At 41.5% G+C, this 26,596-nt stretch overlaps 1 protein-coding gene across 1 annotated transcript; it reads right to left on the bottom strand.

Moving 5' to 3' along the window:
- Window positions 1-328: 328 nt before the first annotated feature.
- Window positions 329-23,928, bottom strand: Ednrb (endothelin receptor type B). Its single transcript, XM_057786600.1, has 7 exons — window positions 23,167-23,928; window positions 9,224-9,336; window positions 8,888-9,092; window positions 7,280-7,429; window positions 6,237-6,370; window positions 5,381-5,489; window positions 329-3,022 (listed from the first exon to the last, which is right to left on the bottom strand). Exons 1-7 carry the CDS (start codon window positions 23,647-23,649, stop codon window positions 2,888-2,890), a joined length of 1,329 nt encoding a protein of 442 aa, XP_057642583.1. The 5' UTR covers window positions 23,650-23,928; the 3' UTR covers window positions 329-2,887.
- Window positions 23,929-26,596: the final 2,668 nt, after the last annotated feature.

The raw sequence follows: 26,596 nt of genomic DNA, 5'->3' as shown, positions 1-26,596 counted from the left end.
AAAGGTTGAATTTTCCACTTTCAAAAAGTTTGGGATTTTGGAGTATTTCAGACTTCAGATATTCTGCTGAGGGCACTCAGCCTATAATAACGTCTATTCTACCTTGCTCCTAGTCAACACAAAAAGGCTGCTTGAGAAATGCAATGAGTGATGCCCAACTCTCATTTCATCCTTCATGTAGCACAGTGAGACTCAAAGATGGGAAGCCTCCAAGGGAAGCTATGCAGATAGAGAGTCAAAGATTTCCAGTGATTGTCAAGAAGTTAATCAGTTGTGGAAAATGACTATACATTCACAATGAAGCATGGCAAACTTCAAAATCGTGGCAATTTAATTGAACTTTCATTCCTTGATAATGATATATTTAACATAGATAGTGTTCATTTACAGCATCTTTCCCCTGCTTTAACCCTTTAGGTAGTACGAATTGATGGATGCCCACATGGTAAAAGATAAAGCTGCTCTTTGAAATGATTTGAATATTTATTGGTTTGTTCACAAAACAAGGAGTAAGCAACTACACAAGCTGCCACATTAAGTGACCATGGCAGAACAAAGCACAATTATTTTACATGGCTATATTACAATTGTATGTTAGACACAAAAAACTCAAGTTCTGATAAAAAAAAACAAAAACAAAAAAACAACAGTGTTCCTTTGGCGGTTGTACATTGTTAATACTGGAAGGTGTTTGAACACAGACCAACATGAACCGAGTAAGAGGCAAAAATAGGTTAAAATCACTTCCAAATCTTTTAACCTAGAGCATCCTCGTTAGCACTGTTTTTATGTGTTGCTATATTAGGCAGCTTGAATATTAGAAAATAGGCTTTAAAGTTAGATGGTGGCATGTTTTCTTATCTTCATTTTTAATTATGCAGAGATTATATTTGTTTCTTATCACCCTTTATCTGTATGCTAAAATTTTGAATCAAAAATCCACCGAATGCTTTTTCTCTTTAAAAATACTGTATGCATCATATTCTTATGCCATTTCATAATTTGACAAGATGATTATTGCTCATGAGTCTGATGTTTAGAGGGAAAGAGTATTTGGGTTAAACAAGAAGAGCATTAAGATGCAAGAACTTACTACATAGCAATAAAATTGATCTAAAACTTAATAAGAATTAAAAATACATTCATATTGTGAAAGGGCTGGAGACTCATAAATTGAAAATTGAAAATATAGGGTGTCTTTTATATTGAAAAGTAGAAAATGGTGGGGAGGAACCCGTAAACAAGAACTGTGGGTGACTCCTAAATAGAGTCCCTGTGGCATGCCAGGTCATTATTTTCCTTTCTTTCTGACCTCATTGTCGTATTCGGGTTTATTGTATTGTCACAGTGGATTTTGGCAGAAAACTGCATTCTTAGCTCATTTTCAACATGTGGCCTGGGTTACTAAAAGGGGGGAAAAGGAAATTCTGTTATATTTTAAGACAAAGTTAAAACTCTTGGGCTCGATTTGTTCCCTGGACACTCTGAGAACGCTGTGCTGTGTTCTGTTGAAGCCGACCCAGGACCTCTGCTCTGCTATGACGCGCCAGTGACGAACGCTGGGCTAAGAATGGGACCCTTTCCCCGCGGGTTTCCTTCTATCCCACCTCGTTTCCTCTCTCTTGGAGTTCTCTTGGCCATTCTTCACACACTGCTCATCCGAAGTGAACCTACCACACTTCGGTTAAGAATGCACAGTGTGGGGCGTTTTGCAGTCCCCGAAAGTGCTTTTGCCTCTAAGTTTTAGAAAAAGCACCATGTTCACATCACCTTTCTATTGGCTATTTCCAGAAAAAAAAAATATATATAAAAATTAGCAAAATAGCTCCAAGAGAGCTGGTTAGAGTAACTAGTTGCTACGACTTTAAGACATGGTATTTAACTATATTGTGCTGTGGACCGTTTTAACCGCAGCGCGGCTGGAGATTTGCCTTGCTTCTTTGCCATGTGAATAACGCACCGGGCAATTCACATTCTGTCGCTTACCGGGTTCCTGGCATCCCTTTGTCATAAAGATACAAACGCTGGGACCTGCCCTTTGTTAAATCATCTACATGGAGTGCTTATAGCTAAGTATTTACAGATGATGAAACTAATCAAATGGTAATCAAACTTCGGTTGTAGAAAGATATTTGAAAAAAACCACGAAAAATTGTAGGTAGTGTTCTGTTTGGCGTTCCTTTCATGCCTGTGAAGGGGAAGTTCGGAAGTCTCAGTGAGAGTAGCTCACACATCCCCCTTTTTTTCCCTCTGTGACATTGCTCTTATTGGAATGTAAAGAATACAATGATCCTGAAACATCTAGGCACCATCTCTTTCTTATACCCCCTTCTGATCATTTAGGTGTTTGCGGTCACCTAAAGCGCACACAAAGCACACTGATTTTGTATTTCCTGTACAATTACAATTTCAATAGTGTTGACATCATGCACAAAACATTTATTAATGCATTTTAAAAAAAGGTTTCAAATGGAGTAATTGAAACTATATTTGAAACTTTTTTTTTCCGATGCCACACTTTCCTTTTCTCAGATTCCTGTGACTGGACGATAAACAGAGGTTCTGGGTGAGCTTGTTTTTAAATGTAAGTGGCATATGAATACACTGGGAGCTTTCATAGCCTTGTCGAAGTGCTGGTTAAAAATCTAAGTGCTTTCCCGCCGAGACCTCATCCATTTCACCGCTTTCCTAGGCTGTGAACAGCTCATGGAACACCAGGTGTTAAAAGTTACAGCTGTTAAAAATAATCCCCTTTATATTTGTGGAAGCCTTCCTGCAAACACAGTTTTCCATTGGATTTGGCAAAGGTTTTTTTTTTTTTTTCTCTCTCTCTCTAATGATATCTGTCCAAAACAAGGATGATGAGACTGAGCGGATACTCTTCCCTTCAAGAGGAGCTGTATTTATTGCTGGAACGGAAGTTGTCATATCCGTGATCATTAGCTTTGAACTTCAAGCAGGACTGCTTTTCCTCCAAGGACTGTTTTTCCTCAAACGTTTGGCACCAGCAGCACAAGCAGGACTGCACAAAACAGAACAACTGGTTACGTGTTTACTCAGTCACACGGTCACTACTCTTCGCGTTCTCAGTGCTCTGACTCTTCTTGTAAGTGTGGGGTTCTTGGGCCCTTTCTTCCCACATCCTCTCATTTCCCCCTTAAAACTGAAGCAGTTAGTCAGCAAGATGACTCTGTGAGTGAAATCGTTTACTACTTGCAATCCTGATGAACTGAGCGTGAGAGGCAGAGCTCTTGGAAAGAGAACAGACATGTGCGTGTGCGTGCGTGCGCGTGCGTACACACACACACACACACACACACACACACACACTGCAGAACTTGTCCACCATGGTATGCACACACCTATGCTCATACACACAGTACATTCACACAATAATAATAAATACAATTTTAAAAATGGAAAAGATGGCTGCCATGGTGGCATGTGATGATTTTTTTCACAACTAAAAAGTACAAAGAAGAAAAAAACTTATGTAATTAACATTAACCAAGAAACATCCACTGGACTTGAAGCTCACTGCCTCTGCCCAGCTGACTGCTCAGGCTGTCTCTAGCATCTGTTTCCATCCCGTAAAGCTGTTGTGGCCGGCATAAGCAGTCAAGCCTGGCTTTTTTACATGGTGAGTTTAACTCAGATCTTCAAGCCTGCATAGCGAGTGCTCTTTCCTCTGAATCATCTCTTTAATCCCCAAAGTCACTCTTAATTTTTGATACTTTTTCTCATTTACTTAAAAAAAGTTCTTAATGTGTGACAACTTTGAAGGTCAAGCATTTCTCCCGAGAACAGAAACACTACAGCTGTACATGTGCTTGGGCTTATACGTTTATGTAACTTGTGTACATGCCCCGTTACGTGATTTTTGTCACTTGATGCAGACACAGGCCTCTCGCCATGTCCCTGAGTTTAATTTTGCCGTGCTGTTTTAAGACACATGCTGTTATCCCATGCCCTTTCAGTATTATTATGCAATAAGTTTATAAAGGGTGCAAGCATCTTGATTTCATTTTTTCTACTTTTCACTGGAGTTTTAAAAATTTTATAACTTTGTTCATTTTGTTTATTTTATGATAGACTATGAGTCTATTCTTTTTGTATTATGATAAACTATATGTTCAGGGAAAGAGCAGGTTTCCTGCTCTGTAAAGAAAGGAGTTGATTTTGATAAAAGTTCTTTTCTACTCCTAATGTCAGGGTTGTGATTGGACAAAGAAATTTTTAACTTTTTTAGTGTTTACAATGAAATGAATTTTGGTTTTCAAATAATGAAATACCAAGGACAATAGCTCATTCTCATTTGAGGAGAAGCATATTTTACTTGGTGTTGTGCTATTGAGAGAATTAATGGATGGATGGGTGCCATATTGCCAACATCTGAGTGAGATATAATTATATTCTACATGGAGCAACATATCACCGCTATCTACAGAAGGTATAAAAGTAGAAATGCTTTTAATCTTTTTATAGTTTCTGTTCATGTGTGTGTCTGTGGGGGGGGGGCTGTGATGTGTGTTCCAAAGGAAGCCACTGAGTGTCCTAACCTGTCCCCCTCCACCATGTTCCCTTAAGACATGATCTTCTACTGAACTAGGCTAGTATTTTCAGAGCCCCATCCAGCCTTCCTCTTGTCCCATTCATCTCTAGTGCTAGAGCTATAGGCATGTGAGCAACTACATCTGATCTCTCTCTCTCTCTCTCTCTCTCTCTCTCTCTCTCTCTCTCTCTCTCTCTCTCTCTCTCGTGTTTTGAGACAGGGCATTGTTACATAAATCAGGTTGGCCTTGAAGTCACAGAGACCTGCCTGCCTCTGCCTCCCAAGTGCTAGGATTAAAGGCATCTGCCACTGTGCCCAGAACAGCACGCCTGACTTTTCACATGTGTTCTGGGGACTTAAACTTGGACCCTCCTTCAGAGCAAACACTCTCACCTGCTGAGGCATCTCCTAGCCCTTGACTTTATTTCCATAGCCCATAAGAAAAGACAATTAACTTATTTATAACAGACATGGTAGCTGGACAATAATAAAAAGTCTACCAAAATCAGAGGGACAGTGCATTCAGCTATGTTCCAATCTTACTTCCCTGGATGACACACATTATCAGTGCATGTGATTCTGTCAATCAGAGCAATTCCAATAGTATTGCTGAGTGGCTAAAGCATGGGAGATTACTGATAAGGATTTGCAAGCAAATATTTACTGTAGTGATTTTTATACAAGTGATATTTTAAAATGTCATATATCTTATAACACAGGGAAATTAGCAATTTGCCAATCTTCTCTCGATAGAAATATTAGTGCTTCTGAAAGCCTATATTTGATGGCAGACCACAGGAAACATTTTATTTTAGATTATTCTCTTACCTTAAAGCAGTTTTTGAATCTTTTGCTCACCAAATACAGAGCGATTGGATTGATGCAGGAATTTAAAGAAGCCATGTTGATAGCAATGTAGTCCAAAACCAACAAAAAGCTGGAAGAAGCCCAAAATGTGTCTGTAAAAATTATGTTTCCTCAAGTATATATTTAATGTACACCTTTGTGTTTTCATGAAGAAAAGCAAAATCCCCCACAACCAATGGTTTGAGTTTCACCACTGGTTTGCTAATGCAGGTCGCTGTCTTCGCTTCTCTGCCTGCCTTTCTCTCTCTCGTTCGCTCTCTGTCATCTACACTGCACTCTCCTGCCTTTACTTCCATATCCAGTTCTCCTTTTGGAAATACAGTTCTCATTTGGAAGAGATGAGACTTTCGGAAAAGCAAGGGTTTGAGGGCATCATGAAGATCTGATAGTATATATAGAGGTGTATAGATAGAGCTGATACTTTTTGTCTTGCCATTCACTCATCATTTGACAACCCTGTGCCTATAGCCCATGGTTTTCTTGCATCCCTTTTACTTATCCATCTAAAGCAGGGGTCTCTAAAGATATGAAAATCATATTCTTTCTGCCTGTTCGGAGGACTGATGGGGAGACATCTGAATGGCAATTACATAATTATTTCCACTTTTTTCTTCTCTTAAAATTTAAGTTAGCATTCGGATCAGTGAGCTCCATCATAGAGTGTTCACACGTGTCCTCACACGTGACTCCTATTCGCCCCTCTCCCTCAGTACCCTCCCCTCCCCTCTGTCTCATGCTTGTTGGCCTCCCTTCCCCCAAGTAGTCACCACTTTTCATGGCACATGTGTCCTGTTCCATTGCATTCTATCTTTCTTACCTCAGAAGTTCACATCGGTGTGGATCATTCTCGTCATAAAGAGTGAACTTCAGAATCCTGCTGAGGTGAAGGGGAAGCCAGCAGAGGGCAAACACAAGAACCAGGCAGAAGACTGTCTTGGCCACTTCTCGTCTCTGAAATAGGACCACAAACCCTTATAAAGCCATTGGTATTCACAGCACATACTCTCCTCAGACAGGATATCTCATAGTATTTACCAAACCAAAGACTCAGGTCAGTGAGCTTCCAATTAGACAGTGTGAATGAGAATTACAGTTGTTAGGGATTCATCTTTAAAAAGTAAGGGTTTGGGGTGGATGGACAGATGACTTAGCAGCTCAGAGCACTTGTTGTTTTTCAGAGGATATAGGTTCAATTTTCAGAACTCACATAGTGGCTCTCAACCATCAATCACTTCAGTTCAAGAGGATTTGATGCCTTTTGTGAGCTCTATGGATACCAGACATAAGGTGCTCATGGGTGTAGGCAAAACATTCATCCAACATAAAATAAATCTAAAATTATATATTGTACAAACATACTATGTGTATGTATGAATATGTGTGTGAGTGTATGTGTGTGAGTGTGTATATGTGAGTGTGTATGTGTGAGTGTGTGTGTATGTGTGTGTATATGTGTGTGTGTGAGTGTATGTGTGTGTGTATGTGTGAGTGTGTGTGTGTGTGTTTCAGACTGGACAAGTGGTGAGGTCTGCAATCCCATCATTTGGGAGGCAGAAGCAGAAGGATTTGATGTTGCAGGTCATCCTTGAATTCAAGGTTAACCTGGGCTACCTGAGCTTCTGTCTTAAAACAAAACAACAGCAAAAGGTAATGGTTGTCCCTAGATCCTTTTAGGTAATAGACTTAGTCTCTGAATAATTAATACAAAATGCCTTTTTATTATAAAAATAGCAAAATGAAGGAAGAAAGTGAAAGTGCTCCAGTGTCCGATGTAAGTTAATCGCCATTATCAGCACTGTGAATTTCACCTTTGCCACCATCATCACGGCCACAGCTCACCAGGTCCTTGCATTCTCTTACCTGCTTTAAGAGGTCATTTAAAGCTATCTGCACGCCACTCTTCTTTCTCAGCATTTCACAGGTCATCAAGGTATAAAAGATCGCCGTAATGGCTAGTGGCAAGCAGAAGTAGAAACTGAACAGCCACCAGTCTTTGGCTGTCTTGTAAAACTGTAGGAAAGAGGGAAATTTTATGATTAACATCTTCTTCTTAAAAAAAAAAATCTTATATATCAAAAATCAACTAAAAACAATGTAAGTTCATAAAAGTAGAATGATTTTTGTAACACATCTTTCATACATTTCTTGAACCATATCTACTAAACACATAGCTAAAGGCCTGCACTAAGCAGAATGAACATTACAGGACATATTTCAATTCTTTGGGACAGTATAAGTAAGATTTAAGCAACTGAGCAAAATTCCCATGTGAAGATGAAACATTGGATAACCAAATACCTCAGATTTTAGGTACTATTGGTGTTAAGTATGAAGACCCATCACAGTGTTTGGGTGACATTTTCCCTTGCTACTAAGAGTGTTTAGTGTGAGAAACGGGTGTGAACAAATCTACCCTGGCCACTTAGATCTGTGATGTATACATGTAATGCCAATTTAGAAAATGCTTGTGTGTTTTATCTTTCTTGTGTTCTTTTCTGCTGCTACTTTTTCAAAACATAATCAATGCAGCTATATCCACGCTAGAAAGGATTTTATGTCCCGATGTTGTGCTCCCCTTTTAGTAAACAACAACCTCATTCTCCATTTTACTTCTGCGTCTGCCTTTGTTCTTTTACTTATCACTGAATGCATAGTTCATAAAGTTTATAGAAGCTTTGTTCATGTAAAATAAAAAAAAATGGTTCAACCCCTTTAGTACTAACCATTTTCTGTTGAAAAAACATTTTTTTTTTTTTTTTTGAGACTGGGTTTCTCTGCAGCTTTGGAGCCTGTCCTGGAATTTCCACGCTGGCCTCAAACTCACAGAGATCTGCCTATCTCCGCCTTTTGAGTGCTCAGATTATAGGTATGCACCACCACTGCCCCACTGACAAAACTCTTGTACTTAGGATCTATCTTTTAGAGACTAATGTCCCCTTCCTTTCCCTATTTTCTGATCAAAAGTTCTTTAATAGATAGCCAAAATTATACATATATTTATTAATTATATAATATATATTTTATATGCAATTATAAATTAATATACATATTAACAATGAAGGTATGAAGGGACAGGTTGGCATTCTAAATCCGTACTATCAGGTATCTTCTATTTAAACATAGCTTAAACCATCTGTTTCTCTGACAATGTTGGGTTGTCTTCTGTAGGTTATACAACAGTGTCTATCTTCCTGGGACTTTAGTTACAAAAGTTATAAAGCCACAGCCATTCTTGTAGGAATCTGATTTATCTGGATCCCTGCTACCTAGGGTATTCTTGGAGAGGTAATTACCCTGATTCTTACAGGTGGGGTCACTAGTAATGCTTAACCTCACAGTCTTGGGATCCAAACTCTTAATTTATGCCAAAGGTAGTCATAAATCAATAGCTTACCAAGGTGGGGAACTAGGGGAAATAGTTAAATATTTATAAGGAAAGTGCAGGAAGAAAAAGCAAAGTACACTTACTTGCATGAAGGCTGTTTTCTGAACCGGAAGAAGCAGGCAGACCCTTAGAGGCTTTTCTCTGTAGTCTGTCTTAATCACATCAAAACCTATGGCTTCAGGGACAGCCAGAACCACAGAGACAACCCAAATTAAAACAATTTCTACTGCTGTCCATTTTGGAACTCCAGTTTCTTTAATTCGACTCCAAGAAGCAACAGCTCGATATCTGAAGATGTAAACAGTTATTTTTTAAGCAGGTAGAGAGCGTGATTTTATTGAACTGCGCAGCTTACTCCCTCCATAACATAGCAGTTATACGGTGTGTAGGATCTCCTTGGCCTAAGAACGGACTCTTACCTGTCAATACTCAGAGCGCATAGACTTAGCACGGTGATCCCCACAGAAGCCTTCTGAATGAAGGGCACGAGCTTACACATCTCTGATCCAAATGGCCAATCTACCACCAGCAGCTGCGTAGAAGAGACATGAAGTTCTGTTAGCACGGCTTTCCCGGGGCTGCATCTGAACTCATCACTTGGTGCAGGTGACTAACAGGCAGAGCAAAGGACTACCCTTTGGAAAGCACTGGTGACCACATGTAAAACAGGAGACTATATTCAGGATAACACAAGCACAGCCAGTTTGTGAGGTCATTGTGTGTGGATGGTGGTTTTGTCAGGGTCTCATCAGCAAGGCCCATTACCCCAGTTGCTTAATATTCCTTTAGAAAATAGAACCTGTATATTTCATAAAGCCTTCAACCTTAGGTCATGACCATGTTAAAATATGTTTATTAAACAAAAAGGAAAATAGTTTTGTGTGGAGGAGACTGGACTGCCCTTGTGGGCAGCACTCTGGAGATACTCAAGGTCTCGTTCTTATCAGTAGTCAGTTCATTTAGCTAACTCACCCAGAGGAGCCACATGGCTCCCTGAACACACTAGGTGTCTGCCCACAGCGGGGTATTTGGTCTCTGCCATTCTTTACCTTCTCACAACAGAGAGGCGTGCCTTCTCTCACCTCCTTCAGGTCTTGCTCAGATCTCCTCTCCCCACACGACCTACCTAGATCACACTGCAACTCCAGCTACCGACCAGACCTCCCTACCTCTTCCACCCTCCTCCCAGTTTCTTTTTATTATGGCTTTTACTCTTACTGCAAATAAAAAAATATTTTATTACGTGTTTAGCTTTGCTGCCTGACTCTCTGGAGTGTGAGACAGTATGAGTTCCTCAATTGCTTCCAATGGTGTCTGACACACTGCAGGAGCTTGGCAAATAAGCTGCTAAAACACATAGATACTGAGCAAAAGGTTGTGGTTCTTTCTCTTTCCATATATATGTGTGTATTTCCTTTTATTGGGCTTCAACATCTACTATTAAATATAGCCCTTTTCCTTCTTAGACACTGGGTACCCTATATTGGTAAATGAATCTCTTAAGGTAGACATCTGGATCTAATATTCATGATATTTTGAAAATAAAGAAAACTATTTATAATCTAATGGTTTTAAAAACTATTTTTTTTTTTTTAAAAAATAACCTTACAAAAGTGAGATCTGTTCTGAAACACCATTGGCTATTTCTGCCCTTTTACTGATTGTGGTACTCTGACGAGCTTGCCAGGCTTGGCTGATTGTTCTGTAACCTGCACAGGCACCACCGGCTACAGCGTGTGTCTCATTAGGACTGAGATGGGAAGAATGAACACAAGACAGGTTTAATTTCTAAATTGGTTTTGAAAAAGTTACACGGACACATGGAACAAAGGAACAAAGGTTGGGAGACTTTCTACATACGTACTTTTTTTTTTTTTGGTTTTTTTTGAGACAGGGTTTCTCTGTGGTTTTGGAGCCTGTCCTGGAACTAGCTCTTGTAGACCAGGCTGGTCTCGAACTCACAGAGATCCGCCTGCCTCTGCCTCCCGAGTGCTGGGATTAAAGGCGTGCGCCACTACCGCCCGGCTCTGCATACATACTCTATGTAGGGGTTTGGAAACATACAGGGACCGGCACATTCACAGTCAAGGGTGAGCCAATGCGAGTCAGTCATTGGTGTCAGGGAGGTCGTAGGAGTGGTGGAGTCTGGGTTAGTCTCTGTCTGACAAGCATCATGTGCTATTTGTTAAGGAACCTCGAATAAAAAACTTCCTTAATTTTTCTAAAGAAGGCAGAAATTGCAATTTTTATATGAAATTGCATAATGAATAAAAGGTTTTAGTTAATTAGCATTTTAAAAGACAATATTATATGTCTATTAACTAAATAGATTCTACAACATGTATTATAGCTTCTGTCTTAGTCAATCAACTCATGATTAGTTAATTAATTTAACCAATGTTTACTGAGTATTCACTACAAATATTATTCTAAGTACAGGGCAAACTACTGGTTCTAGAGCTTACATATAAATAATTCAGACAATAATGCTTTGTCTAATCATTCTCTTTGGTTACAGATGAATCGGGAAAATGCAACAAAATTAACATTTGCACATTTCCTGCAAGGTGCCAGGTGCTTTAGGAGACACTTCACGTTTATTGTATTATTGACTTCATGACAAACTCAAGGAACCCTATCTCTGCAATTCCCATTTGACAGAAGGGAAGTCTGAGGCTCTTAGACCTTTATTAGCTTGCTATGACAATTACATACATATCTACACCGCCCCTCCCAAAGATCATGTTTATGTATCTCCCCTTGGTTGAGGTTAGGCTTAATAAACTCTTCATAACGAATAAAATATGGCAATCAGCAAGGCATACATGTTTCTGAAAAGCTCATAAAAGACAAATGATGACCTTGCCACTCTCTCTGGATTCACTTGATGCAGAGGAGGCCAGCTGCTTTGTTATAAGAACACTCAAGCACTTCTCTGAGAAGCCAACATGGCAAGATTTGAGGTCTCCTAAAACAAAGGAGCAAGGTGGTGACAAGTGTCTGAGCCAGCAAGTGCTTGGTCAACGATTCCCGAAAGCACAGGGTCATCCAGTCTCTTGAGTGCACCCTTGTGAAAATCCGCACTGGAGTCTTTCAACTGAGCTGCTTCAAAATTGCTCGTTGCCACAGGACAAAAGAACATGGGCTTTACTGTCTAAGTCTTAACACTGTAGGACGATTTGTTCTTCTTCATCCTAACCCTGCCTGGCTCTAGTTAACAATTTACGTAACAGATCCACACCTGCACCCAACTGCATATCTCTAGAGTCTGTTTATAATCATGGTGATACCCGAGTAATAGTCTTTACAAAGCTGGCCTTACAGAAAGAGCAGGTTTAGATTAAATAAAACTGTTTGGAATCCCATAGCTGTGCGCGAAATATCTATCTGCAGTGTAAGACTGTGTCCTAAGTGTGTAACGTTATGGTTAACTTTAAATACTTATTTGATTGACAGGCGTTGTGGTGTGTGGGGGGCTAACACAACCTTATTTTAGAGTGAAATGGTATGTTTGTTATCAGGATTAAACTCAGAGCTTTGCTCATGTGAGGTAAGCACCTACCTCTAAGGTATATCTCAGGCCCCAAATTAATGTTTGAATCTTTGGATTAATAAAGTAGATTGCTTTCTGCAATGTGAGTGAGCATCCTCCAATTTATTGAGAGTCTAAATAGAAAAAAGAAAGTACAAGAAGGAAGAAGTTATATCTTTCTTTCCAACCTGCTTAGACCTCTCTTGTTTTCTGTGGAGCTTGAACTAGCAATTAAATCAATGACTCCCTTGGAAGGCAGGCTTTTGGGCTCAGATGGAGATATACTACCATGTTCCAGCTTGTAGATGGCAGACAGTGAAACTTCTCAGCTTCATAATACCCTTAGTCAGTTTCCATTCTATATATGTAATCTGTCTGTCTGTCTACCTATCTATCTATTATCATCTGTATCTGTCATCTATCTCCCATCTGTCTATCTATCTATCATCTATCTATCTATCTATCTATCTATCTATCTATCTATCTATCTATCTTCATAATCATCATCTATCATCAGTATCATTATTTACTGTCTATTACTTTTCTATCCACTCATCTGTTTATTCTAATAATTTTCTTTCATATCATAGTCAAACATTTGGATGTTTTAAAATTTTTCCTTCTTTCTCAAACTGTCTCCAAATATTTTAATACTGCCCCCTTCTTGGTGGGTACAGTCATAAAAAGATCAAGAGGTGTGAGTGTTCAGGCCAACAGGGGGAGGCATCCTGACCAATGAAAATGAGCTCTTCCCTATGTCTAGGATCCGTTTTTAGTTTGATATTATTTTTGGCTCAGCTGAGACATTGGGCTATTGCTCTTCATACCACTGGGAGGCCTGCAACACAACCTCTGACCCCTGCTATCACAGAAGACAGGCAAACATAAACTTGAAACCCTAACAGTGCTGTTCTAGTTCAACAGAGAGATAGTTAGGAGCCTAATCCTAACTGAGTGGTTACTACTCTCCAGTCTACAGTTCTGAAGGGAAAGGGGCTGCACAGAAGAGAGCATTAATTTTCACTGGCCTTCAGTATCTCACACTTTCTTCAATTCCAAACTGGCAGCTGTTGCTCTGAGAGGCCAAAGAAGAGAAGAGTACACCGTATTGCTGCCATTATTCTGTAGTAAGGAAGAGAACTTCAGATGGTCTCTAGGACTCTTCCTCTACAAAGCCCCAAACAGACCTTTACAATGGCATGCTTGATCCTTCTTCGCTATTTAAACATTACCCTCAAGCTATCTAACCCAAAAAGGTAAAGTCAGAAGGTTTTGTGGAGACCCAGCCAAGTCAGTCGCCCTCTTGGAGGGTACATGTCCCCTGTTGGTGCTCAGTGCAGTCATTCATATGGTCTCCAGTGATCATCTTCGGAAGTCAGTCTTTGGGGCTTGCTGAAGTTGCGGAGATGCCTACTCTTTTAACACTTGAGTCTTTCTGGAAAACCGGTGAAGTTTGCCAGATATTTACTCTCAACCAAGACAGAGCTTTTGAAATCTTGTGAGTGAATATGTTTCGATATTTTTAATTATATGTGGAAATTTCACTCTTTCACCAATCATTGGGCACTGATTCACTCCAGGGAAAGAAGAAGCAACTTCATTTTAAATGCAGCAATTGCTTAATTAATTAACTAATTGCTTAGTTCCTATTTTTGTATTTATCTCTGGGTTTTACCCCTTTAATAGCATAATTTAAATTTTTGACCTGATTTTGAAGATGAATCAAATGTGATTTGAAGAAAAAAATCAGTCTTGGTCTGAAGACTCAGTAGAAGGAATGCAAACCTAGAATGGTGCGAGGTACTGGATTCGATCCCCATCACAAGAGAAAAAGAAGAGGGTCAGTGTGTCGTTTCTATAGAAATTAAACTTACAGAGACTTTTAAAAAATTCAGTTCGGATCTATAACATCTAACGGTCAGCGTGGTGGGCCAGTGAGCAACAACTCCTTCGCTGACACTTGGTTTCCACTTCATTTCATCTTAGTTAAATAAAACCCAATGGCTTTTGTTGGAGATGTGTCCTGCAAGCACTGCACTGCGGTGTTTATTTGACAAAATGTTTGTACTGGCCTGTTTCCCCTAAGGCTTGCATGCTGATTCCCCAGCACATTTGCTCTGAGTGATCGAAGCAAACAAACAGTAAATTGAAAATAGACACCACCAGGCCGATTGTAAGAAGTATACTCAGTAATCACCACTTTGAGTCTTCAATTTACAATCTTGTCTAAGCTTAAAAAGCAAAAGGCATGAGAACCCAAATAAGTTATTTTAATATCAACTTGCAATATTATTTTTATATTGCATAACTGTTAAACTTTTCTAACAGGATCACATGAGCAGGGAACAAACACTCTCACTAAGATTATTAAACAAATGCAAAACCACTTCAACACGCTTTACATTTTTCAGTTCTCCTTTTAATTAAAAATTACATTCTTATGGTAATTAAATGGGGTGGGGAGAATGTGCTAATTCCCAGCTCATACCAGAAGGAATCAAACCCCAAAAGCCAGGAAATGCCAAAGCGAATCATCTTGCACAAAGAAATGCCCCCTCCCCTCATTAACCACACTTACCACTTTCCTTCCTACAGTTTTCAAACTAGGAACGCCTGCTGAGCTCTGAGTAAAAATTCCTGTAGACTGTTCTATGACATCTAGCATGCCCAGAACTGTGCCTGGCACATGGTGGTCACTCTTTAAATGGTTGTTGAACAAAACCAAGTGAACACATGACTGGCTTTGACCATGAGACAGAAATTGAAGCTAAGCGTTGTCATAGTGCTTCCGACCTCATCCTTTCAATACACCCTTTGGAGAACGCAGAGGACGGTGCGTTTGCCTTTGTGTCTCCTACTGAGCTGATCGGGTTCTCTTGCCTTAGGGCTGGGCTCTCTGGGATGAAGGCTTGGTGGAGAGCTGCGGTCTTGTTGAGCTCTGACTTGCCCAGCTGACAGGAAGAGGTGAAAGGTACTCCTTCTCCCCCAGCTGTTCTCCCACTGCAGACCTGTCAAGGAAGTGACTGACATGAAGCAGACTCTGTTGCTTCTCTCTGCGTAGGGAGATCCTGTGTTCTCCTTCGGACCAGAGATTCTGATGCACATGGATGGTAAGAGATGATGTCTAAGAGGACGGGTTAACAACCCGTAGAAGAAACAGCCAGTCGCTTCTGTTCCAAGGGCTGGGAACATGTCTTTGAAATGCTTGGCATTATATTTCCAAACTTTGGGAAAGGAAATATTTTTCTTCTTCCTCTTTCTCCCCCTCCTCCTCCTTCTCCTCCTCCTCTTCTTCCTCCTCCTCTACCACCTCCTCCTCCTTCTCCTCTTCCTCCTTCTCCTCTTCTTCTTCCTCCTCCTCCACCCCTCCTCCTCCTTCTTCTCTTCCTCCTCCTCTTCCTCCTCCTCTTCTTACTCCTCTACGCCCCCCTCCTCCTTCACCTTTTCTTCCTTCTCTTCTTCTTCTTTCTCAGTTTCCTTTAGCAGATAAGTTTTATTTTGGGAGGAGATGTTTGAACATTGGACAGTCTCATTCAGGTACTTCCATGTCTGAACTGCTTTTATTTGTATACTGAAAGAAGTTACACTAACTTTCTAGTTAAGTCCATAGCATTTAAAATACATATATACTGTACCCATGCCCTCAGGGACAAGCATAAATTAAAAGGTCTTAGCATGGAGCAAAATGAAATAGTCTCTTAAACATTAGGCTATGTGGGCTAGAAATAAGTGACCAGATATTGTACCAACTAGTGCCCTCAGTACAGCACTTAAGTGATACCTGCAGCTGTGCAAAGCAGAGACCGTGGGAACCTGTTTTATCTAGTCACATATCACATGACCAAATAGACTGCTGGCTTTCTGGTGGTAAATAAAGTGCTTGTAACAAATCTCTAAAAACATCAGAGACGTAATACTGAAACTGTTTCTTACGAGATATTCAAATTTACTTAAATATATTCTACTATTACCACCAACATGAAATTTATTTCTAAATCTCTAACAGGCCAGGAAAGAAATGGACTGCCTGGTCTATGTAAGACATTGGATTTGGTCCTTAGCATGACAAAAGAAAAATAAAGATTACTACTGTCTCCTTATCTGCACTTAAAAGCATAACCACAGTTTGTGTTTAAAAGATTTCTTGACACATTATGTATTTTTAAGAGATTCAGCTAAGAGAAATAACAAAACCATTGGGTTAATTTATCTGAGTTGGACCTCCTAAGAAGATCCCCCACAATGCCTAAAAAGACTGGAGAATTGGGGTTCTTATACCCACAGGATTCAAAATGAATCAGAGACAGAACGAACGTGGCAAAAGATTGTAGGCCGTTTCATACCACAGTTAGGCCCAGCACTGCTGGAGAATATCTTGTGGGACACTGATAATCTTCTCTGAGATGTCTGAATTCTACAGAACCTAAAAGCCCTTTAAAAATCACCGGGTGAGGGGAAGAGGCTGTGTACAGTGTAAACATTCTGAGGTTAGTTTGTCTTCTTTCTGGAATCCACAGTGAAGCTGAGGCAGGGAGGAGGAGCAGGAGCCCCAAACAGGGAAGACTTGCTTGGGAAAATTCTTCGGTCAACTTGACTGATAAACTTTTGACTCAAGAATGAGCATGGTCGCCTTGTCTGTCGCTGCTCTCCATTCGCCTCCCCACATTCTCCGCCATGTTTTGGTCATTTTCTTGTTCTATGTTTTCACTAGAGAGTCCCCAGGGAAAGAGTGAGAGTGTAATATAAACCACCAAGAATACAGAAGACTTGTGTGGGCCAAGGTGTATTCAGACACCAGTCTGGGATGCATCTCCGAACACAGCCAACCCCCTGAAGACTTTGCGAAGTTCTGAAGGAGACTGTTTCACATCATAAATTACAGCTAAAACCTTATTTCAGCTCGGGCTTTCTCTGTCAGCACACTCTAAATCACTTAATCATTTATTAGCATTTGACATGTTTCTCTGAAAATAATCAGCTATAGCATATCAGCTACACAAGGATAACCTTATATGGTTTTCCTCGTGAAATGACCAACCAAGTTTCTTGGCCTTGACACAAAGCTTGGCCGTGTCATCATTTTGTACAAGTATGAAAATATTTTCAATTTCTGAACAACTCTATGTGAACAAGGAAAGAAAATAATGTGAAGCCTTTGATTGATAACTAGCTTTACAGTATCAAAAGAAACTTTACCTGGTCTTTTTAGGGACTTAGATTCATGGGGTCCAAGTGTCAGATCAAAGGCAAACATAGCTCTCACTGTGACGAGCCCAGTGTTTGCTAAGCATTTTGTCACAGGAGTCTGCAGCCAACTTGTGAAGTGGTACACGGGGGATGTGACGTCTTGACCTGGTTACTTGAATCTGCTATTGATCTGGTATTTGGTTTGGCCAACACCCTCAAACAGAAGGGACCAGGCTTTCTAAGTGGAAAGGCCCCTTGATCTGATGTCCTTTGCATGATAGCACTTGTGCACAGAATCCATCTGTTTCTGAGTGCTGGACCCAAGACATGGAGTGCACACAGAGCTGCCAATAGACTCAAGTCACCCAGAGACAATGGCTTTCCCACGTATTAACTCTTTTCCAAAGAGAATTGGGCCTCTTTTTTTTTTTCCAAATAAATAAATCTCAAAGATAACCTTGGTTTAATTTTTGGCACAAATGCTTATGCCATTGCAGTATCTTTAAACAGCTCTAAGACATAACTGAAATATCTCAGTTACTGAGTGATAATAAGAGCACTGTTATTAAATTTGGAGGACATACTCTCCTCCCAGGGACATTGAACCCTCTTCTATTGCTGTGTCTACATACATTTCAGCTTTACTGGGAGGAAAACTGTCAGCTCAAAAGTTAGCTCTGAGACTGGTCCCTCAGCATTTCCTTTTCCAATTAATTTTACTCAAAATTGTTTGCAACTACAAAGAATCAAGGTAGGGTAGTGAGAAAAGTGAGTTTGTTCATAATGATAATTGGTGGAGTCATAAGCAAAATCATAATGATTAAAAAAAATGCCTGACCTCCTGCCACGCCACCTCACTCAAAACTGATTTGAGGACTCAGTGAAGGACTCCTACATTTTGACAGGCTGTGTGTGCTCCAACATAACCGATTAAATGTTAAAGATCAGAAATGTCGCCTGTCAAGACTGTGCCTCCACAGCTCTCTCTCTCTTATGGTGGTGTAACCAGTCTTAACAGCAAGGCTAACTCACAGCACTCCAGTGCGTTCCTAAGTTAATTTTCACCACTGCACACAGACTGCATTTAGATCCTTATCACAGTAGTTAATAGAGAAAGCCAATGGGCCTTTCAGGTTACAATCAGGTTACATAAAGTTCAACTTGCGTACACAAAAGGAAGCCATTTTTTGAGAATCGTATATATTCGTTATTCTTATAAGAACAACACAAAATTACACTTTTTAAGTAAAACATTTATTAATTCAAAAGTTCATTATTTGCTCAAGAACTTAAACTTTATCCCCAGTGCCAGGCGGTGGTGGTGCACGCCTTTAATCCTAGCACTCGGGAGGCAGATGCAGGCGGATCTCTGTGAGTTTGAGGCCAACCTGGTCTACAAGAGCTAGTTCCAGGAACCAAAAGCTGCGGAGAAACCCTGTCTCAAAAAAAAAAAAAAAAAAAAAAAAAAAAAAAAAAAAAAAAAAAAAAAAAAAAAAAGAAAAACTTTATCCCCAGCAAGCTATCAATTTTTAAAAAATATTGCTGCTAATTCACACCAATCAAAACCATGAACCAGCCGACCAGTGCTAGTAAAGCACTTTAGCATGCAGAAGTACTGTCAACTCTTGCTTTCTATGTAGCTTTGCTACAGTACTCAGACAGCAGGTTCTTATGTGTTCCTATTGTATATAGTTGTATTTGGTTTGGCTCTATCTTATTTAGACAAAAAGGGGAGATGTAGGGGAGACCCAGCCAATCACCTTGCTAGCAGGGGGCGGGGTCCCCCGAGGATATTTTTTACTTATAAAGATTGCAGGCGTGCTCCCAGCCGCCCCTTCTACTTTGCTGCTCTCCGCTGTAACTTCGGTTCTGTGAGTCTTTCCCTAATTAAAGCTGAATATTTTATTATAATTTCCGCCTTCCGTTCATTTACGCCATGACAGACTTAGAAATTTCAGTTTTAGGGATTTACCCTTTAAGGTAGTTACCCATATACATGTGTGCAAACTTGGGTGTATGAACTTGTGATGTTTAAAGTCATGTTTGTAATGACAAAAGATAAAAAAAGAACACTCCAAACATCAACTTCCCTTCTTGTTTTAATACACAAGCACAAACATTCTGATAGCTTTTATTATTTGCTTACTATGCCCTAGGCCCAGGGCCAGATGTTATCTATCTACTGAGCTATCTACAAATTCATGTGACATTGGTATCATATCTTTGTGTCATTTCAAACTATACACTGTGGATGATTGCATTTTCCATGTGTTTCAGCTGTTTTATGTTCTGGAATGTAAGCACAGCCCCGTGCATCCCAATGAGAAGGATTCAAAGGGCTTATTGTTTCACACATAATTTACATGAGTGTTTGAAGTGCTTAGTAGTCTCAGCTTGCTCAGGGTCCTGAAACTCTTCCCTGGCATTCAGCACAGGGTCCTCTTGATAAAGTACACCATGGAGCAGAATGGCTCCAACTGAAAGTTTCTAGGGACCCTGCTCTGTAAAGAAGCATGGCAGGGCATGGCAGGGCATGTGGCAGGGCAGGCAGATTTCCCAAGGTTGTCTGCTCCTTGCCAGAATTCATGTGAAACCTTGCCCACTAAGAATGACTTCAAGGATCGACAGGAGTTGTGACATACTGTGGTTTGTCAGCATTATTGAACTCTGTGTTTACTGACCTTCAGATGAATGTAATAGATCAAGAAGACATTCCTGAGCTGCTAGGGCATATCAATAAAAAGGGCAAGGGACCCTGAATCCTTCAAAATTGCATATAGTGGATTTCCAGAGAGAATTTTAACAACCTGTCAAAGAATTAGAGATTAACAATTCAAAGCTCTCACCTTGGAGAATATTTAAAACAGCAGTCATAGCTCACCAAAGTTATTCTTTAGGAATGAAAATGTCAAGTGCTCTGAAATTCTAAATACATATTTTCAAAAACTTCTCTGCTGCCATAATTATTTAGAGAACTGAAATGACTTTTTAAATTCATCATAGATGTTCTAGCAAATAGTCTTTAGAATAGCATCCACTAATAGTGTATATTATAGATTATCTGAAAAGGACTCCCAGACTTCAATTCTGATGTTTCAAATGAATTTTGAAAATGTTTACCATGTGGCCTACTTAATGTGGTCCTGTGTCACAATCCACCTCTGCAATCAAGCTGAGGTCCGTAGAAAGCTCAGGCTGGAGAAGGACATGCTGGGTTTTTGCATTCTTGATAGTGTGCTAGGGAAGGTTACAGGTTCTAAGACAAGATAAGCTGTGTTCAGGTCCAGAGTAACCACTTTCTAATAGTGCGATAATGGGTAAGTTACTTCTTTGTCTCTTCAATGACTTAAGTCAGGGTTGAAAGCAACACATCCTGTCTCACATCATCCAAGTAATTTAATTAAATCAAATGAATGCATAGTGCCCAATAAATAGTGGCCACTGTTTTTGCCTGAAACCAAACCAAAGGCAACAACGCAGGATTTGTAGGAGTTCATGCCGACACTCATAGCTCTAGACCCACAGTGATGATGGGTTTGTTTCAGACAGATTTCGATGACTAACTATTTAGTTTTCTAATGACTCATCACTTAGTTTCAGGAACAAAAGCACAGCTTTCGTACTGGGAATCATTCTAGGGCAAAGGATATAACTTCCCGGAGGAATACTAGAGGGACCTGAAAGGAACCCCGCATGCTCAGTCAGATGTTCTCAGGTTTATCTACATAGCCATTTGAGCAGGCAGAAAGAACAGTGGTCTCAGAAGGGTCCTTTTACATCTGGTCTGGCCTCAACACAAGGGAGGAAAATGTTCTCCGCCCCGCCTTCCACACAGCCATTCAATGGCTGGCTGATGTAGGGAGGTCTCTAACTTAGTTAAATGTTTAGGTCAGCCAAGGCTGCTCCAAACAGAACTCTCACCAACTTTCTGTGCATACCTAGAAAAGGAGATTATAATCTCCTCTTTGGAGAGGAACCCTGATTCGGCTATTTTTAAATCCCTCACACTTTCCACTGTAAAACTTCTCAGTTCAGTTTTGAAGAACTGCACTGAAGTGCTTCCCTCAGCACCCGAGGAAAGACCTCACTTGCTGCTCCGTAAGAAGGAAGTGGGCCACTTCTGATCCCACCAGAGTTGTGACTGTACTTTAGATGCTTTCCAGCCTGACCCTCAGAGTTTGTCAAAGCATTTGCTGTCCCAGATCTTAGCAGTTCCTTGTATTTCTGGTAGCACTTCCCTGCAGGGTCTGGATCCTAATCTATGTTCCATCTCTAAGCCTCAGAAATGTCTGGAATTCCCTTAAAACATGGCTACTGGGATGAGAATTCCCAGAGATGGATGAAGGGGGATGTCATGGGCCGCCTGGTGATAACCACTCCTGTCCCTTAGGTTGTGGTGCTCTGTATGACCTGCCCCAACCTAGCACTGTCTCTTCTCCTTACAGAGAGGTCCACAGAGTGCGCTCTCATTCCTTAACACTCGGGTTGTTTTTATGTGTGACTTTCTATTGCTAATGATAGGAAGCAGGGTTCATGTTCGCACAGCTCCGAACATTTCTGCCTCTTTTATTTGATCTGTTTCTGTAAGCAGCACAAATTCACCTTTGGTGGCACTAGAAGCCTTACTGGGAAATAGAAGAAAATGAGAGCCACAGGCGCTAGGGTGTGTCCCGACTTCCCAAACCACCTGGAGTTAGCACTGACAATGTCCACGTCCTGCCTTGCTTTCTGAGCCCATTTCTTCTGATAACTGTGGGAAATCACAGCACTGCTAACTACTGGGAATTTTATAGACTTCATTACAGAGCCCTCCTCTGTCTTGTTCACGAAATAAGCAGAGATAATGTCAGGAGGCTTGCATTTGGGAATCTGACATAGTGGAGTCTGATTGCCACTTCTGCCTCACAGAGGGCCCTCGAGCACCCTATTAGTCACATGGAAAATGGCAATAACCGTCTACGTGTGGGTTGCTGGGACGGATGAAGGAAGTAACACATTTAATGCAACGCTTAGAACTGGACATTTATTCTGTGAAGAACCCCCAAGGCTACTTGCAGCAAGGAACTGCATTTTACTTACTCACCAGTCTCTGCCTTTCTTCCAAGCCACTGAATCCCAGAACCTTACTGGACCCCTACTTTCTGGGTCCTCAAAACAATTTTCTTCAAAATTACCTTGGTCACTAATTATTTGTGCGTTTAAAGATGTAAATTCTGTTTGGGGGAAGATTTGCCTTCCTAATAAACTCCCAGTTTGTAGGAGCATACTTTTAGGAGGCTGTACCTAGAAAAACTGACTTTGCAGTTTGTGATTCTCAATGTTCAGTTTTGTCATAGTCACACAGAAAGGTGTTTTTTTTTTTTTTTTTTTTTTTTTTTTTTTTTTTTTTTTATCTAACTGCAACCATCTACTTCAGAGTCCCTGATTCAGTGTGCCTGGGTTGGGAACCCCAGTTCTTTCCAATAATAACGAGGTCACCGCTCAGAAAGTTACACTTGTCAGTGGCTAAGAGAAAAACCGAGAAGAAAATCTGGTCGAGGGTCACTGTAGGAGAGGAGGAAACCCTCCTCCAAACTCCAAAGGCTGTTCCACTTACCCACCGCCCCCGCATCGCTTGCAGCCCCCGCAGATCAGGTGCATTACCTTGTAGACACTGATGGGGATGTCGATGATGATATGCAGCAGGTCTCCCAGAGCCAGGCTGGCGATCAGGATATTGGGACCATTTCGCATGCACTTGTTCTTGTAGATGATTCTCAGCAGCGTGGAGTTCCCGATGATGCCCAGCACGAACACGAGGCAGGATACAATCGTGTTAATGTATTTAAAAGTCTTGTTGATCTCAACAGTTTGTAGGCATGGAGGAGGGAAGGATCTTGCCGAGACTTCATTCGCCCTCCCTCCTTTGGTCACCTCCGCAGGTGCTGAGGAACGCGCCAGACTGGAGTTGGAACCTCTCGTCCAGGAGGTCTTAGTGGGTGGCGTCATTACCTCTTCAGTCCCCAGAAGAGACGGTGTGGCTTGGGCAGGTGGGAATCCTCTTTCCTCTCCCCAAACCCCCAACAAGCCACAGGCCAGCAGCAGCGCCACCAAGGCGCGCCCGCGCTGGTTTGCCGGCGGCTGCATGTTACTGCTTGCTCCAGTGGGAGTCCGGTAGCCTTTCCGCTGTTTTCAGTCTGGAGACCAACAGAGGAATAAAGACGACAAGGCACTTTTGTCAGCTACCCCAGCCACGCCTCCTCAAACACGCACGCTAGCTTGGCCGCCACTACCCGCTTAACAGTAACTTAAGTTTGCGCGCCAATGGGGAACTTGGGCGTGCGCCACCCGCTCGCCCGCATTCAGTCTCCTTCCTGACCCTGCTCGCTGAGTTTTAATCCCCAGCTCCCGACCCTGCGGCCGTAGACCAGTGACTGAGGGGCGGAGCATTCTGGCAGAGGGTGTTCCAGACAAGGGAGGTTGGGTGTCCCAGGGAAAGAGCACTCGTGTTTGCCGGGAAGAAGCAAGACCGTTTTAGCTAAGTGTGGGGACCCGGAATGAAGGCACCTAGCGGCCAAGGGCATGCGTCAATGCACTCCGCGGGAACTCAGAGAATATCGGCACCAACTTCGGTGTTTCCCAAGTGACTTTGCCCAGTCGCTTTACAACCCAGTCTCAGCTTGAATCGCTGTTGTGTTTAAGTTTTACTTATTTTAAAGTCCCCAAACTACTAAACTAAGTGGGAAGCCTCAGAACAAGGTCCAGTCTCACAGATTTTAATTTACCAATAAAAAGTGAATGGTTAGTTACCTTGCACGAATGCGAAGCCCCAGGCTTAGAGCCACCAGCAGGGAACCTCTTTCTCCAGGTCCTAGGGGTTGAGACTCAGTGGGATCTCAGCTGCCACCCAGCCTGAGAAAGGCTGAGAGAATGCCAGTGAATTCTCAACAGCTCACTGACTGGGGTCTCCGCTGTCCCCAGACAAGTCTTTTTATTCTTTCGCCCCTACCCCAGCATCATTCGCCACTAAACTCCTCCCGTGTTTTCTGAGCGATCTTGCTGCAACCTTTCCCCTAAGGCAATGCCTGTACTGTATCAGCCCCAGCTGCCCACTGAAAGGGGCAGTCCTGGTTCAGAACTGTGTTCCACACGAAGCTGTTTGTTTGACGTTTAACTAAGATCCTAACATATCCATGGCACTCTGGGAACTGGAGACCTGACTTTGAATATGCTGGCTTCTCACAGAAATGTCCCATAGTGATACTTGAAATTGGGTTGGTTTATGGGAGCTACCTTTTGTTATTTTGGTTTGCCTTGAAGTTTCAAATCAACATGAAGGACGGGATCCTTTCTCCTCCGGCAGAGGGATTGGCCAGGCAAAGGATTGAAAGACCTCCTTCATTGTGTGCCGTGTGTAGCTCCTTCCTATGTCCTGAAGTGTCATCAAGCCCCACAGGGATCTTTCTACTTCGCCTAAAAGGGTCCCGAGACAAGAGACAGGAAGAAAATCAGGAAGCAGACTCTCAAATTCAACCTGATGCTTATTTTACCAGACAGAGCTACGAAATAAATTCTTCCTGGCCATTCTTGAGTTTCCTTTCTATGGTAAAGGAGGGAATATGCTGATCCGCAGTTTCTCTCGAAGCTGTGAGGTATGGGTGCCTTCCTCTGCTGTCAGCGAGATTCTGCAAAGTTGAAAGGGCAGGAGAAACAAACCCATGCAGCACTTTCTCCTAACAACCGGGGGCTTCACAGCCAGCTAATTGTCAGCTTCTCCCTGTCACCCTTTTGGTTTCACAGCTAGTTAAGTGTACAGCTAGGACCCAAATCTTGGGTTGTTGGAGCCTATCAAATGTTTTCCGTGAAGCTGGTAGCAGAACATGAATGTCTATTTTAAAAGGTTAACTTTACACGGGATAGAGCTAAGAGTGTGATGAAGAGTGAGGTTTAAGGGATAAAAACTATGGTCTGGGTGTGAGTGCCAATGCCAAATCCGGCTGTCTCAGTGAACAGAAGGTCACAGCAGACATAGGCAGTGACGACATAGACTGTTGTGCAAACAAGGAATTCTATGAGTGTTTTGGAGTAAGGATGCGCCCAGCTCACTCCACCAAGGGCACTTCTAAACCTGCTCTTCTTACACAAGGCTTCATCCCTGTCCTGTACAGGACTCCCTGGTGGCTTTCACCCCCCCCCCCCAGCATCTCTGTTCATGTGTTCTTCATGCAATTGGACTCTCCCTGCTAGTTCCCAAGGAAGTCTACCTTGTCCCTGCTTTTATATTCCTTTTCTGAACTGCTAACATACTTTGATACTTGACTATCACCCTATATACTTTAAATGCCAATTTGCCACAACCTAGATAGATTCACTTTGGGAGGAGACCCTGAATAAGAGAGTACCTAGATCAGGTGGCCTGTGGACGTGATTTCGGGGAGGGGCTCATCTCGATATTTATCGAGGTGGGAAGAGCCACTCAGAATGTGGGTGCACTTGTTTTCATGGGCTGAGCCCCAAAGTGCACAAAATTATGGAAGCTGGTTGAGCATGCGCAGCAAGTGTGCTGCCCGTAGTAGACAAACTCTGCTTTTGATATGTGGATATGATATGATTGGTTGCATGATATCCTGCCCTTGACTTGCCCTCAGTGATGACCTTGATCCTGTAATTGAAAGCCAAGTAACCCTGTCCTCCTGTAAGCTATTTTTGGTCAGGGTGTTTTATAATCAGAATGAAAACTAACTAAGAGAATTGGTGACATCTAATTGAAATTTAACCTTAAATATATTTGACCTTAATGTTTAAGGGTAACTATGTGAAATGTAAAGACGAAATATTTGGTTCCCATGAATGATCACCACAAAGTTAGAAGACATTAAGCCTTGGTTTCTCAGTTTGTAAAGTGGGGCGAATTATTAGCTTTACTGGATGAAACTTTTTCTGGGGCTTGTGTTTTAATAATTTGGGAATTGTTTTAAAACAGCAGAGTGAATAAATTTGTTGAAAACTACAAACTAAAATGTGATTATGGTAAAGGGAGAGCCCCTTGAGAGTTGGAATCCCTTGGAAGGAACAAACCTTCACCAAGTGACTT

The sequence above is a fragment of the Chionomys nivalis genome, chromosome 12, assembly GCF_950005125.1.
Source record: "Chionomys nivalis chromosome 12, mChiNiv1.1, whole genome shotgun sequence".
NCBI lineage: Eukaryota > Metazoa > Chordata > Mammalia > Rodentia > Cricetidae > Chionomys > Chionomys nivalis.
The sequence above is the reverse complement of the archived record's forward strand: the minus strand, read 5'-3'. Positions and strand labels throughout refer to the sequence as shown.